At 40.8% G+C, this 18,652-nt stretch overlaps 1 protein-coding gene across 3 annotated transcripts; it reads right to left on the minus strand.

Moving 5' to 3' along the window:
• Window positions 1–3,696: 3,696 nt before the first annotated feature.
• Window positions 3,697–10,222, minus strand: LOC311261751 (uncharacterized protein). 3 transcript variants are annotated; one of them, XM_084360656.1, is made up of 2 exons: window positions 8,230–10,222; window positions 3,697–3,982 (listed from the first exon to the last, which is right to left on the minus strand). In XM_084360656.1, exons 1-2 carry the CDS (start codon window positions 9,631–9,633, stop codon window positions 3,941–3,943), a joined length of 1,446 nt encoding a protein of 481 aa, XP_084216782.1. In that variant the 5' UTR covers window positions 9,634–10,222; the 3' UTR covers window positions 3,697–3,940. The 3 variants fall into 3 exon arrangements, with proteins under 3 accessions (XP_084216782.1, XP_084216781.1, XP_084216780.1); XM_084360655.1 differs by having other exon boundaries at window positions 8,170–10,222; XM_084360654.1 differs by having other exon boundaries at window positions 8,107–10,221.
• Window positions 10,223–18,652: the final 8,430 nt, after the last annotated feature.

Below are 18,652 nucleotides of genomic sequence, written 5' to 3' on the forward strand. Positions count from 1 at the left end.
GCCTTTTGCCTGCACACCCTGAAGACAAAGACTGGTGAGTACACAATACACTTGACCTATTCAATGCATACACTTATTGAGCAACACAATACACATTCTTAGCTTAGCTCCTTGTTTAAGCAATTAACACATTTAATATGCACATTTAACCCTATGTCCCTCTGCTCTAGGTGGAGCTGTGTGGCCTACACAGCACCCACCAGCAAACCCAAGACCTGACAAAGGACAATAAACATGGCGACAAACGTTCAATAAATAGAGTAAACATATCCATACAAATGTGCAAAAAAGCAATGTGTTAAATGTATTGTGCAAATCTCAAATAAAGTGCTGTTGCTCCTTTAAAGTGTCTGTGCAATTATTAACGTGCATATGTAATCACACTCGGTCCAAAGTGTGTGGTGCCATGTGTGCAAAGCCAGGTGATGATGTGCTCTTCGTCACACACTTCCACGGGTAAAGTTTGGAAAAAAGAGATGGCAATCGTGGCAGAATATTCATTTTGACTGATTCTACTCTTGAGCCCAAAGTTAGAAATGGAACAAGATTCCATCTTATATCCGCCTTTACTTTGGAGTTTAGAGGGCCAAAATTGACGATGGATAGATCTGGCAAGTATTTTGGTAGATATACACCCAAATATTTTATAGACTCAGCGTTCCATTTCAGCCGGTATTTTTCAATAATATCTCTAGTAGGTTCATAATTAAAAGCAAGGGCTTGTGTCTTTGATTCATTAAGTTTATATCCAGACATTGAACCATATTCCTCGAGACAAGACATCAATTCGGGCAGAGATTGAGCGGGTTGTTCCAAATATATCAAAATATCATCTGCAAATGGTGCCAAATTTTGTCCCCCTGACAGTCGAGATCCCCTTTATGTTCTGATTCAGCCGAATCCATTGATTTAGGGGCTCAATAAATATGGCAAATAGAAGAGGGGAGACGTCACATCCTTGTCTGCACCCTCGCTGTAGAGTAAGAGGGGCTGTAAGGTCCCCATTCCGTTTAATTCTGGCTGTTGGTTTGTCACACGTTTGAATAATTTCTATGAAATCTTCATGGAAGCCAAATTTACCCAAAACTTTGTTTAAAAATGTCCATCTAACTGCATCAAATGCTTTTTGAGCATCTTATTCTGTGTAACCCGTCAGATTTTATGTAATGTTCTCCTAATATTATCTTGCGTCCATCTCTGCTTAATAAAACCAGTCTGGTCGAGGTGGATAAGATCTGGTAGGCATCCTTTAAGTCTCCTTGCAATAATGGATGTAAACACTCTATAGTCCACGTTCAGAACGCTTATGGGTCTCAAATTATCACATTCTCGTCTGTCTTTACCCTCTTTAGGGATAAGAGAAATAATTGCCTCTCTCCATGAGGGGGGCATTTCTCGTTTCTTACGTACCCAATTGTAAACCCTTACTAATATAGTTGCCAGCTTATCTCTCAGCCCCTTATACCATTCAGAGGTGAAGCCGTCCGCTCCAGGTGAGCTACCTACCCTCAGTCTTGTAAAAGCCAAATTAATTTCTTCAGATGTCACTTCAGCCTAAAGAATGTCATTTTGAGTTTCTGTAACTTCTGGTAGGTGGAGCGATTTTAAAAAATTGTAAGTCATAGTCTAATTATTGAGAGTACAAATTTTGGTAGAACGATACGAGACACTGCTGTATTTAGTGGGGGTGAGAAAAATGAGTAAAATCCCGGCCTGACGGGTAAAAGTCCCTCCGAACGTCAGTGATTCCCATCTCATAACAGTGTTGATTTTCTTATTTATCTTTATTTGTCTGGTACTCGGTCTCGATGAGTCGAGTTTTTCATGTAGCCGGACATTAAAATCGCCACCACAAATTAGGGTCCCCTCTGCCTCTGAGGCCATGATGTCAAATACTTGCTTATAGAATTCCCATTCACTGTTTGGGGGAGCATATACATTTAGCAAGGTAATCATAGTGCCTTCCAGTTTGCCTTTAACCAGCACATACCTGGTTCTTTCTACTTGTTTTTCTTCTCCATTATATGTTCGTGTCATGGCCAAGAAAGCTGGCGGTGTTTAAATGTCTTGTGTCTATGTTGTCTTATGGTTTCCTGTTTTATTTTGAAATTCTACTCTCCTCTCGTTTCAGGTAACTTGCCCTTCCCCTTGTGTTTTTCCCACCAGTCTGATTGTCTTCCCTGCCCTGATTGTTTCCACCTGTTCCCCATTACCCTGTGTATATATGGTCTGCGTCTCCCTTTGTCTGTTGCCAGTTCGTCTTGTCTGTGTGCCAGTGAACCAGCTCCATACCATCATTGCGTCAAGAACTTTCAGCCTTTGTTCCAAGCCCGTCTTGTCAGGTTTTGTACTTTTATTTGCTACTTTGTCAAGCCTTTGGTTTTGTTAGTAGATTTCCTGTTTACTAGCTGTCTTAGTGACTTTTTTCCTCCTTGTGAGTGATTTTCTGTTGTACTTTAATAGTGACTTTTTCCTCCTTGTGAGTGATTTTCTGTTGTACTTTAAATAATAAAAGATTTGTTTATTTTTTAACTTTGCCTCCTGAGTCGTGCATTTGGGTTCAAGTCCTTGTTCAGTTGTAACAGTTTGTAAGCGAGACTACTATTTAATTGCTACACCTCTTTTGTTACCAGATTTATGAGATGACGAGTACACATATTTAAATCCTAATCTCCCTAGTTTTATATGTTCAGTTTCATTCAAATGGGTTTCTTGTAAGAAAGCAATGTGTTTTTTCTTACTTTCCTTTTAATTGGATTATGCACTCCGTTTACATTAAAGGATAACTACCATTTTTTTTTTTTTTTTACAACCTGGACCGTATTTCTAGCATTATATACGATGCTTTACTCACCCAGATAACTTTGGTGTCATTTGGAGTCGTTCGGACGAAATTAGATCCAGTGGAGTGCCGCTATATCCATATAATGAGAGTGATCAGGGCACCGAAGCGCAGCCTCTGAGCATTATCTGCCACAAAACTAGTTCATTTCACCAATATTTTGTTACGATACGCTAGTGCAATTCCCCTCTGAGTCCGGGCTTGTCTGTTATCAACATCCGGGGTCTGTAGGTTGACCTACTACCTCTGACCTGGAAGATGTCGTCTCTGAGCTGCGCGTGCACCCACGACAGCCCGGCTTGTTTACCTGTAGCTGCTACTGCTAGTTTGACCCCGGATGTTGACAACAGACGAGCCCGAACTCAGAGGGGAATAGCACAAGCGTATCGTAACAAAATATTGGTGAAATGAACTAGTTTCGTGGCAGATAATGCGTTTATATAGAGGCTGCGCTTCAGTGCCCCATCACTCGCATTATATGGATATACCGCGCTCCACTGGATCTAATTTCGTCTGAACGACTTCAAATGACACCAAAGTTATCTGGGTGAGTAAATGATTTTTTGCTAGAAATAAGGTCCAGGTTGTAAAAAAACGGTAGTTATCCTTTAAATAAGGTAACCTTTATCCCTTGCATATTCTGCATGTTTCCCTTTTCAGTTTTGTATTGTGTCCTGAGACTTTTGACCATTCCTCCACTTTAACAAAGAACTGTGACGAACAAAAAGAACAGTGAACTATGAACACTGCGATTTTAACTTTTGAGGCCTCCACACACCAGGTCTGAAACATGACCTTGTGTCAGGTTTCACAAAGTGGCAGGCAAGAACCCAATGGCACGACACAGAAAACAGTTCAGGTGCAGAAACAGGGTTTAATACGAAGCAGAAGGTCAAACCAGGTGATCAATCAGTGTAGCGAACAAATCCAAAAGGAGCAGGCAAAAGGGAAAGTCCAAAAGGGCAGGTCAAAACTCGAACAGGCAGGATCAGACTGCTGGAGAGCTAGGCGAACACACTAGGCAATCTGGCAAAGAACTGAGGGGCTGATTAGCTGATGAGGAGCAGGTGAGTATGGGGGTGGGGCAGGCCAGGTGAATCAAACCAGCAGGTAATGCAGAGCAGGAGGGAGTGGTAGAGTCTGAAATGACATGAGAGTTAGTGTGGCAAAACGGGAAACAGACAAATGAAAAACTAAAGCCTGGCTGAAGTTGTGGCACCTTGATAGAGCTGGTGAAATTCAGCTCTGAGGGAAAACCTTTTACTGAAAGCAAAGGGCCCTCGCCAATGTTGGTGGCAGACAATACTGTGCATGTTTTATCCCCCTTCCCCCCCAATCCCACCCCTCCGCAAGTTTTTCAACTCCTCTGTCAAATATGAATTGGTAATATATATATATATATATATATTACCAATTCATATTTGACATCTCTCTCTCTCTCTCCCCAATTTTTTCAATCCAGTTTGCTTTATTTGCATGAATGTCACATAGACGATGTTGCTAAAGCATAAAGTGTCAATTAAACAGGACAAAAATACACTTCATAAATCAATATATACATATATAAATAGAGTAAAATTCAAGAAAAAATAAGAAAAATAATTGTGTGTTTGTGTGCATGTTTCTGTGTGTGTAAAGTAATAATAAAATAAGTGATAATGACAATAAGGATAGTATCAATAAACAGAAATGAATTAGTCTAACAGTCTTTACATTGAAACATTTCTTAATGTGTGACATGCAGTAACATATTCTCCTGCTGGTTCTACAGCAGAGCTGACTTCTCCCAGAAGGATTGGGATTAACTTGTCTTGTTGGAGGGTGAGGAAGTCAGGGATTTTTTCTTTAAATTTGGGAAATAATTCTTCTCTAATTTCTTTATATTTGGGACAACTTGTGAGAAAGTGAGTCTCTGTCTCTACTTCTCCAGTGTCACAGTGGATACAGGTTCTTTTTGATCTTTCCAGCCATTCTCTTTTATGGCAACCAGTTTCAATGGCAAGTTTATGGTCACTGAGTCTATATTTCGTAAGGGTTTGTCTTTTTTGGGATTTTTTTATTTGGGTTAAATATTGGGCCAATTTGAATTCTCTGTCCAGTAAATTATAACATTCTAATTTATTGATTGTTTGAGTTTGTTTTCCATTGTTGGCAATATTTTTGTTTATTATCTTTGTCGATTTGTTTTATTTGTGAGTATGGAATTATTTTTGTAGTGTCATTTTGACTTGTCAATCTGATTTCCTCATTTGTCCCATTCCAGGTATTATTATCTGGGTTCAGACAGCCCTGCTGCTCCAAGTATGCTCTGTGCTGGTATGAGTCGACATCAGACTCCATCAAGTGCTTCCAAAATTTAATAGTTCTCTTTTTGATTTTGATTAAGAGGGGGAACTGGCCCAGCTCTGCTCTGCAGCCGTGGTTTGGGCAGTTTCTGTGGACTCTGAGTATGTTTTTGCAGAATTCAAGATGCACTTTTTCAACAGGGTTTGAGTCCCAGTGCTCTTGTTTAATTAAGGGGCCCCAAACTTCACTTCCATATAGGAGGATTGGTTCAATAACATTTTGGAAAATTTTAAGCCAGATCATAATTGGGGGGTTTAATTTGAATAGAACTTTTCGTATGCTGTAATATGCTCTGCGGGCTTTATCTGCTAGTGAACTCACAGCTTTAACAAAACTACCCGAAGCAGTGATAGTTAGGCCAAGGTAAGTGTACTCCATTGTGTGGCTCAGTGTTGTCTCTCCCAAAGTAAACTGATTCTTTCTAGATTGTGATCTTGCTTTCTTTTGAAATATTATAATTTTAGTTTTATCTAGGTTTACTCTGATTGCCCAATTTACACAATAATTATGGAGTATGTCCAGATATTCTTGCATTCCTTGTTCTGTTTCTGATAACAGTAGGAGGTCATCTGCATAAAACAGACACTTGACTTCTTTCCCCTCCAAGTCAAGTCCTGGGGCTGGTGAGTTTTCAAGTAGTTTTGCTAATTGGTCAATATATATATTAAAAAGTGTTGGGGACATATTACAACCTTGATGGACCCCGCGACACTGTTTGAAGAAATCAGTTCTTTTCTTTCCAATTTTTATAGCACACTCATTTTCTGAGTATTTCCATTTAATTAGATCATAAACTTTGCCTCCAATACCATTTCTGAGTAACTGATAGAAAAGACCATTGTGCCAAATTGAATCAAATGCTTTCCTGAAATCAACAAAGCAAGCATATATTTTCCCTTTATTTTTTTGATGTACATGTTTTTGGATTAGAGTATGGAGAGTAAATATGTGATCTGTTGTTCTATGTTTGGGTATAAAGCCAATTTGTGATTTACTTAATACATTACTATCAGTGAGGTAGGACAGTATTCTTGAATTTAGTATGCTACAAAATAGTTTCCCTAAATTAGAATTCACACAAATGCCTCTATAATTATTAGGATTTAGATTGTCTCCACTTTTAAAGATAGGAGTAATCAATCCTTTGTTCCAAATTGTAGGGTAAATTCCACTTTTTAACACCAAGTTAAATAATTTTAGTATAGCCAGTTTAAGTTTATTACTACTGTATTTCAGCATTTCTGTCCTGATACCATCGATGCCACAAGCTTTTCCATTTTTAAGATGAGCAAGTTTTTCTTGTAGCTCCTCAATTGTAATTAGACCATCCAAAGCATTTTGGTTGTCTTTATTGCATTTTCTAATGATTTGAATTGGTCAATTATGGACATCTGCTGTGTGTTTAAACCATCGTTTTCTGGGTTAAGATATAAATTTGAGAAATAGTTTTTCCAAACATTGCCATCTTTGAATTTAATGCTATCTTCATTTTTGGTTGAATTAATTTTTTTCCACAGGTTCCAAAAAGAGTTTTGGTCTATTGCCTTTTCAATTTTGATAAATTCATCTTCAGTATATTTGGTCTTTTTTTGGTTGACAATTTTCTTATATTGTTTAAGGGCTGTGTGGTATTCATGGCGTAGGTCTTGGTTTTCAGGATTGTTATGTTTCTTGTTTGACAGGTTTCTGAGATGCTTTCTAAAAAGGGAGCATTCATTGTCAAACCATTGTTCTTTTGCTTGCTTTTTGTTTGATTTTGCATTTGGTCTTATCATTTTAGACTCTTTTGCTAGTTTCATAAATATCTGATTTAAATCTGTAGTGGCTAAATTTATGCTATCTTTGTTTAGCAGGTATTGGTTACATAGGAAATTATCTAGCATAGTTTGTATATTAGTGTTGTTAAATGAATTGGTGTAATCAGTGAGACTTTTCTCTGTCCACTCGTAATGTTTTGGGAGAGGTAACAGGTTGTCAGCGGGGGCATGTTTCTGGGTATGGGTCTCTGCTTTTTTCAGATAGAGTGTGATCTGATTGTGGTCTGATATGGGGCGTTGTGGTAAAACTGTGAATGCACTTATACTTTCTGGACAGATATCTGTGATTGCATAATCCATGATACTATTTCCCAATACAGAGCAGTAGGTAAACCTGCCCAGGGAGTCTCCTCCTGTTCTACCATTAACTATGTACAATCCCAGGGCTTTGCACATTTGTAAAACTTCTTTTCCACTCTTGTTCACTATACTATCATAACTATGTCTATGTGTTGTAACGAAGGGGTGGTATAGAGGGGATACATCAAAATGATTATTGCCATCTATATTAATGAAATCTATTTCTCTGCCAGTTCTTGCATTGAAGTCTCCGTATAACAATGTGGAGCCGAGTGATTGGAAGTAAAGAATTTCTTTCTGAATTTCATGGAGATATCCTTCTGAGTAATATGGTGAGCTTGAAGGTGGTAAATAAATAGCACACAGATAAACATCTTTAGAGATTTCAAGAAGTCTTCTGCTGATTTTCAGTCAGATATGTGTTTTTCCTTTTTTGACTGGTAATATATAATTGTGATGTTCCTGTTTATACCAAATAATTATTCCCCCAGAGTGTCGTCCATTTTTTATGTGGGGATATTTTAAGGAGGGCAGACTCAGTTCGTTATAGTTACTTGGGCTCCTTTTACTGATTGAAGGAGTGTTATCATGTTTCATGTAAGATAATCAAATCAATGTTATTTATACTATCTATAAATTCAGGATTTGAAGTCTTCAATCCAAAGGTTGAAGAGTACAATCCCTGAATATTCCAACTGCTAAGTGAAAAAGATGCTATTCTCTCATTTAAAAAATGTAGTGATTCACAACAAAGTATTCAATATGTAACCAAATCTAAATGAATTAAAATTTGTACTGTACTAGAGCAGCTGCTCCTGGAGAGGGTGAAAGTCTCTCTGGTGCTGCTGGTGGATGTGAGGGTACCTCTGCTGCTCCTGGAGAGGGTGAAAGTCTCTCTGGTGCTACTGGTGGGTGTGAGGGTACCTCTGCTGTTCCTTGGGGGGGTTGCCTCTCTCTCTGGTGCTCCTGGAGTTGATGGAGGTCTCTCTGGTGCTGCTGGTGACTTTGAGGGTACCCGTGGTGCTGTTGGTGGTTCTGGGGGTAGCGTTTTCTGTTCAGAGCTGTCTCTTTAATCTTTTTGGCAAAAAGTTTTACTCCTTCGTTGTTGAGATGGGTGTGATCATGCAGATGTTGGTAACTTATTCTGCTGTGTTGTGCTATACTCACATTAGGGAGATGAGTACAGCTCCTGGTGATCTCTGAGTTAATAGTGTCAATAATGATTTGGGGAATGTCTGAGCGAGGAAGTAATGTGGATATAGTTACTTTTGAAGTTGGGAAGTTCTCGATGGCTCTTTTTGTCAGCTGCCATAGTGCTGTGGGAATATCACCGTTTCTTCTGGTAAGATTGTTTGAGCCGGTGTGGATGAGGATATGTTCTACACCTGTAAACTCTCCACTGGTCAGGTGTTCCATGGCCTTCTCTGTGGTGGGGCTCCAAAGTTTCACAGATTTCTTCTCTGGGAATAGACGTGCCATATTGATGTGTTTCCCATTGGAGTCACAAAGGAACAATACTTCTTTGTGTGTAGCTTTGCTGGGTCTGCTGTTAGGCTTGTGATCAGCAGAGAGGTCTGGGGACTTTGGAGAGGTAAGTGGGCTGGGAGAGTGAGGGGTAGGGGGTATTGAGGAGGCTGGGGGTTTGGGAGCTTTCGGAGGATAGATTTCAGATGGAGGGGAGATGGCATCTGAATAGCAGGATGTAGGAGGAGCAGTAGAGGTTATGGGTTGGTGGTGGACCTCTTCTTCTAGTGCTGGTCTGGTGCTGCTTTGTTTGATGTTGGTGATGTCCTCTCTTGTTGTCCGAAGCATCATTCTCAGTGATTGGTTATCCTCCTCCAGCTCTCTGATGGCCTGTTGTAGTTCTCTGATTTGGTCTCGTTGCTGAAGAATCAGAGTGTGGGTCTCATTGTTTGGTTGATTATTGAAGATTTTCTGATTCAGGCTGGCCATAGTTTTCTCTCTGAACTCCATGGATTCCCTCTCCAACACTGAGAGTCCTTCTTTGACAGTTTTTATATTGTTGGTGAATCTAGGAGTGGACTCAGGAGAGAGAGTAACTGGAGGGTTGCTGGATATGATTAAGCTCTCTGTCTTGTTTGTGCTGTCTGCCACTGAATATGTTGAGCTTTCCCTTGCTTCCTTTTCAGTCTCCTCTTTCATTTTCTGGAAATTATTTTGAAAGTTGTCCAAACAGTTTTCAGATCCTTGGACCATGACTGTACCATTGTTGTAGATATTAATGGTAAACATTGGGCAGGTTTTGTCTTCATCTTCATAAACTGTAATCTGTCTTCCTTTCCTGATACCATTCTTCTTTATATGCATGAAGGCTTCGGTGAAAGTTGAATGCCATGCTTTTGGGTTGTGTGTGAAGAATTGAAGGTCTTTTTGGCCTTAACAGTTGTGATGTGGCTTGGATACAGTATCTCATAGCCTTGTATCATTGTGTCTGGCTGACTGTATTCTTGGCCCTGGCTGAGGTAAAAAACGAAAAAAAAGAAGAAAAAATCTTCTTCTTGGTGCTGCTTTCCTTGTTTTTCTTGGTTATTAACTTCAGTTATCTTCAGTTAGTAGGTTAGCTTACTTGGACTGGTCCTCTCAGGCTGATCAGACAGTGTTCCGTGGCAGTTATTGTTGGTTGCTAGTTGCTAGCTAACTGGCACTTAGCTGACGGATGCAGTTGTATCTTGGTCCTTTTTCTTTGCTTGGAGTTGATGGAAATTCTTCGTTCTTTCGCTCAAATGTATCTTGGACAATTCATCTTCATTGTTATCTTTGGTTACTTTGTATTGTCATCGACTTCATCGTGAAAAACACTACATATTAAAGTTAAATCAAGAGAGCATTGTTTTTTGCTGCCAACACTCCGGTTGCCGTGACACTCTCAGAATGTGCTGTATTGCAGCACTCTCTCTCTCTCTCCCCCTCCCTCCCTCCAGCCTTTCCTCCTCAGAGATGGAAGTTTTGAACCCAAACGGCAAAAGACCCTCACCCGCCTCCCATGCTGAGTTGTATGTTTTAATTGTGGAAGTCCACAATTCTCTTCCTGATATCTTGGATGATTTCTTTTGATTTTCCCATGATGTCACACAAGGAAGCAGTGTGTTTGAGGTGTGTCTTAAAATACATCCACAGGTGTGCCTGTACTTAACTTAAATGTTGTCAATTAACCTATCAGAAGCTTCCAAAGCCATGACATCATCATCTGGGCTTTCCCAAATTGTTTAAAGGCATAGTAATCTTGGTGTATGTAAACTTCTGACTTTGAAGAAAGTAATAAAAAATTCTCTTAAAAATTCTATCTCTCATTATTCTGGCATTTAGCAAATATAAATAATTTTGGTAATCCTAACTGACCTAAAACAGGAAAAGTTTAGTCTGATTTAATGTCAGACAGTGAGAAGTGTCTTTTTATACAGTGTATGTAAACTTCTGGTTTCAACTGTATGGGCAAATAATTTATAGTCGACATTAAGTAGTGTAATAGGTCTCAGATTCTCCAAATATTTTTTATCCTTACCAGGTTTGGGGATAAGAGTTATTAACCCTTGCTTCATCGTAGGCATTAGAGTTTTGTTTGTGAAACATTCACGTATAGCATAAAATAACAGTTCTTTAATTTCTTCCCAAAAGAATTTATAGAAGTTTGAGGATAACCCATCTTGACCTGGAGCTGTCCCCAAAGAAAGTTTTTTGACTGCATTATAAAGTTCATACATTTCAATTTTAGAGTCACATAGATTCTTAAAGCTAGTACTTATTGTTGGGATCTGATGTTTAATACTTTGAAAAAGGGCAGCAGATTTCTCTTTAGAATAGGATATACCGAGTAGAGACCTTTATAAAATCTGTGGACTTCATCGGACAGTTGTATAGGGTCTGTACATTCAACATAATTTATCATAAGCACATTAATTGCATTTCTCTCTTGTCTTCCTTTTTTCTAAGCCACAGAAGTAAGCAGTGTTTCTCTCCCCCTCTTCCGTCAAGATTCATGAATATATTTCTGTCTGACTCTGACATATAGGTGTCTTCTTACAGCATTCATCAATATTTTGTACTAATTGAAGTTCCTGTTCTTTTATTTGTTTTCTCCTTTTTTCCCCAAATTTAATTGAGATTTGTATAACCTTGAACTAAAAGAAATCCCATCTGTTACAGTAGCTACCTATTGTCGAATCAAATTTGATTTCTAGCATCAAATTTTTTATTAAACTGCAGTACTCATCGCACTTCAGTAGGTCAGCATTGAATTTCCAGTGTGTATTCTTTTTGTTATCATTTAGTGAAGGTTGTAGCACAAGAGATAAGAGGCAATGATCAGTTAAGGGTGTACTTGACATTGATACCTCAGATACAAAATCTGCTAATTCAGGTGTTGATAACCATAGGTCAATTTGGGATCTGGCATTTTCATTGGGTTTAATCCATGAAAGTTGACTAATATTCATATTCCTACTCCTCCAGATGTCAATAAGTGAATGAGTGTTACAGAAATCGAGTAAAGTTGTATTATAATGGTTATTGTTGAATTTAGATGGGCACCTATCAAGCCAATCATCAGGTGCCATGTTCAAGTCTTCTAACAAGATCAGGTTTTTTGTTGTAAACAATTCTGTATTCAATGACAACATCAGAAATTTCTGGTAACATAAGCTTATTCTAGTTGATGTTATTATAACCATAAATGGCCGCGTTTCCCAGATTCGTTAAGAAGCTCTTAAGTGCTAAGATCTTCTTAGGAGCGCTCTTAAGAACGCTGCGAAAGAAGGATGTGTTTCCCAGAGTCGCTCTTAGCTTAAGAAGATCTTTCACTAAGAAGGAAATGTAAGATCGAGCTGACCCACTCTTAACAGCCTTCTTAGCGACCGAATGCTCAGTGATCAAGCCGCGTCAGGGAAATTTATATCCTCCACTTTTCGAAATAATAAAACAATGCTCAGTGTTGAAATGTGCTCATAGCTGCGGACCACTGGCGCAAGAAACATAGGCTACTAGTAGATGAAAAAAAAACCTTTTTGTTGAATTACACGTTTAAGTTTTCCTCACACATCTGCATATATGAGTTTATAGTACTACACATAAAAAACAACAACCCTGTGGCATTTCACAGATATCAAGGGAACAGATTTAATTGAACTCAGCTGAACCTCATCCAGAGAGGCTTCACCTGCTACTCTATATAAATGCGTTGCCAAAGTCCGCGCGTGTGAGAAACCATGGCTGCAATACAGCACATTCTCGCTGCGAACCAACAACAGTTATATAGAAAAAATAAAGTAGTCTTCTTAGGTTGAAAACAGGTAAAGATCTCATCTCATTTCATTATCTTTTGCCGCTTATCCTGATGTGAGTTGCGGGAGATGTTGCTGCTATATTGTGGGTTGCTGGAGCCTATCCCAGTTTTCTAATGGGCGGAGGCTAGGGTATATCCCTGGATGGTTGCTGGCTCATCACAGGGCCCTTCTGGTGTCAGAGGCTGCCCCACAGGGTGCCAGCTGCATGCCAGCAATGTTGGGGTTCAATATCTTGCTCAAGGATACTTTGGCTTGTAGCTCAGTTCTGCCTAGGGGAGTGGGAGTTTTGAACCAGTGACCTTCTGGTCGCCAGCCTGCTGCTCTACCCACTGAGCTACAGCCGGCCCCTGGGCTACAGCCGCACAGGTAGGGATTTCCTCTTTAAACTTTCCCCCACATACCTCTTCAGTTATTTATGTGTCTGGTGATACATCACTCAAAATGTTAACTCAATCCTGGATGCGACATCCGTTGATGAAGCCAAATGGACCTCGAAAGTAAGCCTTCTCCCCCGCCTTCTTTGCCTGGCTGATCCGTGGCCACAGCGCTGCTCTTGCTAATCTGTCCTCCTTGGTGAGATCCTCCACAAACTTCACTCCAGCTTCTTGGCAGACTCTCGAGTCCTTTGTCAGCTTCCAAAACGCATCTCTATGCTGGCTTCTGGTGAACTGGATAATGATGTAGTGTGTTCTGTTCTTGTAATGTCCCTGAAGAGGGAAATGTTAATGAAGACACAGACACGGTGTTAAACCTTTTGCCAGCTTCATTATAAGTCAAAAAAGAAAACATTATTATTACAATTTACATTCACATGTATCCACGTTTTCATTAATACACAATACTAAATACAAAACACTGTATTCATAATGCACACAAATACTCATACTCCACATTAATGAATGATACCGGTGAGTATACTGTAGCTACATGACCGAACATAACCATTATGAACATATCGTTACTCAGCCTCTCTATCTCTTGTTCTCTTCACACGCACACACAGTGTTCTCTCAGACCTAAACCGTCTACTCCGTGAGTCACAGGTGGCTAGCTAACAAGCTAAAACCGTACGAAGTGCTACACCAGGAATGAACAATAAAACAGCATTTTCCCCGTGACTCTACTTCACGTCAGGGCATGTATGCAATGTAAACAAAAATACAGTACAATGCCATTATGCATTAACCGTGTTTCTCGTACCTGAAGAGGGAAATGTTAATGAAGACACAGACACGGTGTTAAACCTTTTGCCAGCTTCATTATAAGTGAAGCATCGAGCGGCAAGGGCTCCCCCTTCAGGCCTGTAGGCAAAACTAATCGATCATCGAATGCCAGCTTCATTACAGGTGAATCATCGAGCGGCCAGGGCTCCCCCTTCAGGCCTGTAGGCAAAACTAATCGATCATCGAATGCCAGCTTCATTACAGGTGAATCATCGAGCGGCCAGGGCTCCCCCTTCAGGCCTGTAGGCAAAACTAATCGATCATCGAATGCCAGCTTCATTACAGGTGAATCATCGAGCGGCCAGGGCTCCCCCTTCAGGCCTGTAGGCAAAACTAATCGATCATCGAAAACACATCCAAAGTGCACTGTGATGACCTTTTGTCACTTTACACACGTTTTTATCACCTCAAATGAATTGTAATGGTTTTTAACTCTTAAACACATCCTTTTAACACTTCAAATAATTGTAATGAACTGTTTTACCCTTTTTAATCTAATTTCACTAACATATTTATTAGTATTCATCTATTTATTCTGTATTTTAATCACACAATCACTCACACATGAATTCACACTATCACACACTCCCCTGCAAAATTAGATGTCGTCACAACATCACAATATTCTCGAACCGAAGACTCAAAAGTTGGCACAGATTCCTTCACTGTTTCTGGAACATAATAATACAATAACTATTTCGACATAACAATAAGTCTGGATGTATTACCCAAGCATAATTTCACTAAGCCTAGTGATTCTCTCTCTCTTTAACCCAATAGTGTCTCTTTGTGCTAAACAGTTCAACAGTTTATGTCTAATATCCCTGCATAAATACAGGCTGGTAAAACTGGAATGGGTTTGCCCACATTGTCATTGGTTGAGCGTATGTGTATGATCTGGGCTGGTACTGGTTAAACATCTGATCTGTTTGTACTGTACTGTAACAAGCTGGAGTCCCAAGTCGGTCATAAGTGAACATTTTTGGAGCTCTCCTTTCTCTCCTTGACCGCTGATCTCTTGGTTCTTCCTCGTCAAGAGTCTCACTGTTTGTTGGATGAGGGGAGGATGGCACTTCCTCTTCCTCCATCACCTCATCTGGTTGTCCCTCACTGTGTGACTCATTACTTTGTGTTCCAATATTTTCCTGCTCTTGGTGCTCATCCATCTCATGTGCCTCCTCAAGTTCCAACTCTGTGTTGGTCACCTGTTTTTCCAGTTCATAGTTCTCTGGTAGGTCAGCATGGATGATGTCTCTCCCTCCTTCTGGTGCACAGGTTGGTCTCATGTTAGGATGTACAGAAGGCTCAAAGAAGAATCCATCTTCCTCTTCCTCATCCTCTTCCTCCAAGTCTGGACCTGTGGCAGGAGTAACTGATGTGTTTTTCTTTCTTTTAGGCTTTGTCTGGAGATCTGTTTCCAATGGTAAGTGGTCACATGGTAACAATAGATTTCGATGTAGTACTCTTGATCTTCCTCTTCCCTGTTCTGGCTTCACCTCATACACTGGGATTCCTTCGCCCATTTGACGAAGCACTACATGAACACTATCCTCCCAGTGGTTGCGAAGCTTCCCGGTGCCGCCTCTGGGAGTCAGATTCCTGACCAGAACACGGTCACCTGGGCACAGGAGAGAACTTCGCACTTTGCCATCATAGTTCCGCTTGTTTCTCTCTGTCGCTTTTCTCACGTTCTCTCTTACTATGTCATAAGCCTGTTGCATGTCCTGTCTCCATTTCTCCACATATGTTTTGTCATCTATGTTCCCACTTTCAGAGTCAAGACCAAACATGATGTCAACTGGTAACCGTGGTGACCTCCCAAACAGTAAGTAGAAAGGCGAGAAACCTGTCACTTCTGATCTGGTACAGTTGTATGCATTGTTTTGTTTTGTTGAGTGAACCTTTCCAGTTTATCTTCTCCTTTTCAGTGAGTGTTTTGAGCATCTGCAGGATTGTGCGATTGAAACGTTCCACCTGCCCATTTCCTTGGGGGTGGTATGGTGTCGTCCTTGAGCCTAAAACACTGCAGTTCCTCTTTAACTGTGCAAAAAGTTGGTTTTCAAACTCACCACCTTGATCATGGTGAATCCGGGCTGGGAGTCCAAACTTTAGCACAGTCATTAAAAATCTTGTCCGCTACAGTTTTTGCAGATTTCGAGCTGGTGGGATAAGCTTGGGCGAAGTAGGTAAAATGATCAACAATGACCAATATGTACTGCTGCCCGCCTGGACATTTATCTAGGTGAAGAAAATCAATTGACACTAGTTCAAAAGGCTGTGTAGTGACAATATTCACCAGTGGGGCTCTTGTTCCTCTGGGGGGTGTCTTTTGTTTCAAGCAGGTGCATGTTCTGGTGACATAGTGTTCAATTTCTTTTTGCATATATGGCCAGAAGAATCTCTCTCTGATTAGTGAGGTTGTTCGATCGGTGCCCTGATGGCCCATCTCATCATGCAACTGCTTCATAACTGTGGCCATATATTGCTCAGGTAAAACCAGCTGAGTGCGATTTGCTGTCTTACGATAGAGGACGCCATCCTCGTCTAAATGCAGTTTCTCCCAGCTACGTACAAGACACTTACTCTGATCACTCAGGGCTCTTAGTTCACGTGCTGATGGTTTTGTGTCTGTAAGTTTGAACTCAATCACTGGGCTAATGTGCTGGTCACTCCGCTGCGCTTGCCGGATATCAGCTGTTGAGAGTGATTTTAAACTGTCTTCACAGCCAGTGGTGCACAACAAGGGTGACGTGATCGTTGTGCAGGCCCAGGGTGAAAAGTCTTGGGTCTGAATGGCTTGAGTTGTTGCTGCCACACATTCAGATGAGAGCTCCTCCGTACATTGACTCATCATTGTTTCTATGTCCACAGGCATTCTGGACAAGCTGTCCGCGTCCACATTCTCTCTGCCTGGACGGTAGCGAATGGTGAAATGAAAGTCTGCGAGTTCCGCCACCCACCTGTGTCCGGTGGCGTTGAGCTTGGCACTGGAGAGCACATATGTCAAGGGGTCATTGTCACTAAATACAGTAAATGTGGGGGCATAGTACAAATAATCCCTAAATTTTTCTGTGACTGCCCATTTTAATGCCAAGAACTCTAATTTACCCGAATGTAAATGGTAGTTCTGTTCTGCTGTAGTCAGTGTCCTTGACCCATAAGCTATCACACGAAGTTTTCCCTCTTGATGTTGATACAGTATGGCCCCAAGGCCCTGGTTTGAAGCGTCAGTATGCAAAATAAATGGTTTTGAGAAATCTGGGAACCCTAACACTGGCGGCTCAACCAGACAGTCTATTAACTGTTCAAGTATAGCTTGATGTCTGTCAGTCCATGCAATTGGTGTATGTGAGGGCACACCTTTGTCTTTACTTTTTGCATGTCTTGTGTTTGCCCTGTTCTTTGTCTCCTTGTCACTGTCTGGTGTTCTTTTTAACAGGTTGCAAAGTGGCCCTGCAATCCTAGAGAAATCTTTTATGTACTGTCTGTAATAACTTAATAAACCCATTATTGCTCTTAGCTGCCCCACTGTACTTGGTCTCTTATCTTTTAATGACCTCACAGCTTCTGTATCAGCTGGGTCGATTTTACTACCCTCAGCTGAGACGATTCTCCCTAGATAACGAACCTCACGCCTGAATAGCTCACATTTACTTGGCTTCAGTTTTATCCCGTGATCTCTCAGTCTTTGCAGCACCTGTCTCCCATGACTCACATGGCTCTCAAATGATTGGCTGTATACCAATGTGTCATCCAGGTATGGCACACAAATATTGTCCCGCAGATCCCCCAAACATTCTTCCATGCAGCGTTGAAACGCCACTGGGGCGTTCATCAGTCCAAACGGGATTCTTATCCATTCATAAAGGCCCCACGGAGTCACGAATGCAGTCAGGGGTCTGCTAGCCTCGTCCATAAAACCTTGATGGTATGCCTTCCCCTGGTCTAATACTGAAAACCAGCTGTTGCCCCCGAGGCCATCAAGAATGTCCTGCACTCTCGGGATTGGTTGTCGGTCAGGGTGAGTCTTCCTATTTAATTCTCTGTAATCTATACAAAGACGAAGGCTACCATCCTTTTTTCTAACACACACTACTGGCGAGGCATAGGATGAGTCTGATTTTTGAACCCACCCCTGTGCGATGAGGTTGTGGAGGTAGTCTTTTATCTCTTTGTATAGCGGCTTTGGGACAGACAGGTAAGTGCGTGCTACTGGGTCCATATCTTTTAGGGAAATGCTCATTTTCAGTGTTGGGATATTTCCAATGTCATCATCAGATTTTGCGAATGAAGCACACTCCTCATGCAGCATCTTCTGCACCTCTACTCTCTCTGTTGGACTGAGGTGACTTACGTCAACAGGTGGGTCCCACACACTGTCATTCAGTCTTTCATTGCCAGTCTCGACCTCATTCACTGACGCTGTAGGAGGTGGAATGTTTTTTTCAAAAACACTTGCTGGATATAGGGCTTGCACTTGATTTAAAGTGCCCACCACGGTCTTTCCTGACAATGTGATATCATGATCTGTGGGGTTTTGAACATCAAGTACAATGTAAGGTGGGGCTCCGCTCCTTAGAGTCACCAGTGTCTCACAAAATTCAAGTCCTTCACCCCACTGAGGGTTCACATCTGGCTCAAAAAGAAGTGTGACATCTCTTTTTAGAGGCTGTGTCGTTACTTTACATTCAATCTGAACTGAGGTGTGCTTTGGGATGTTGACTCTTTCTTTTGTTGTCTTTACAACATAGTCACAAGATGTTTCAGCACTCACTAAATCTATGAAAACTGGGACACCTGTCTCTCCTAAGCTAGGGAATGTAG

Source organism: Pagrus pagrus, assembly GCF_965226575.1.
Source record: "Pagrus pagrus genome assembly, chromosome: 8".
Taxonomy (NCBI): Eukaryota; Metazoa; Chordata; class Actinopteri; order Spariformes; family Sparidae; genus Pagrus; species Pagrus pagrus.

Excerpts from the sequence above, each read along its gene's own strand:
- LOC311261751 (XM_084360654.1), bottom strand. The coding sequence starts at position 9,633 with ATGCATATAAAGAAGAATGGTATCAGGAAAGGAAGACAGATTACAGTT. Across the intron at positions 3,983-8,106 it reads CTCCAGGAGCAGCTGCTCTA|ACTCTACCACTCCCTCCTGC; the intron begins GTACAGTACAAA and ends ATGTCATTTCAG.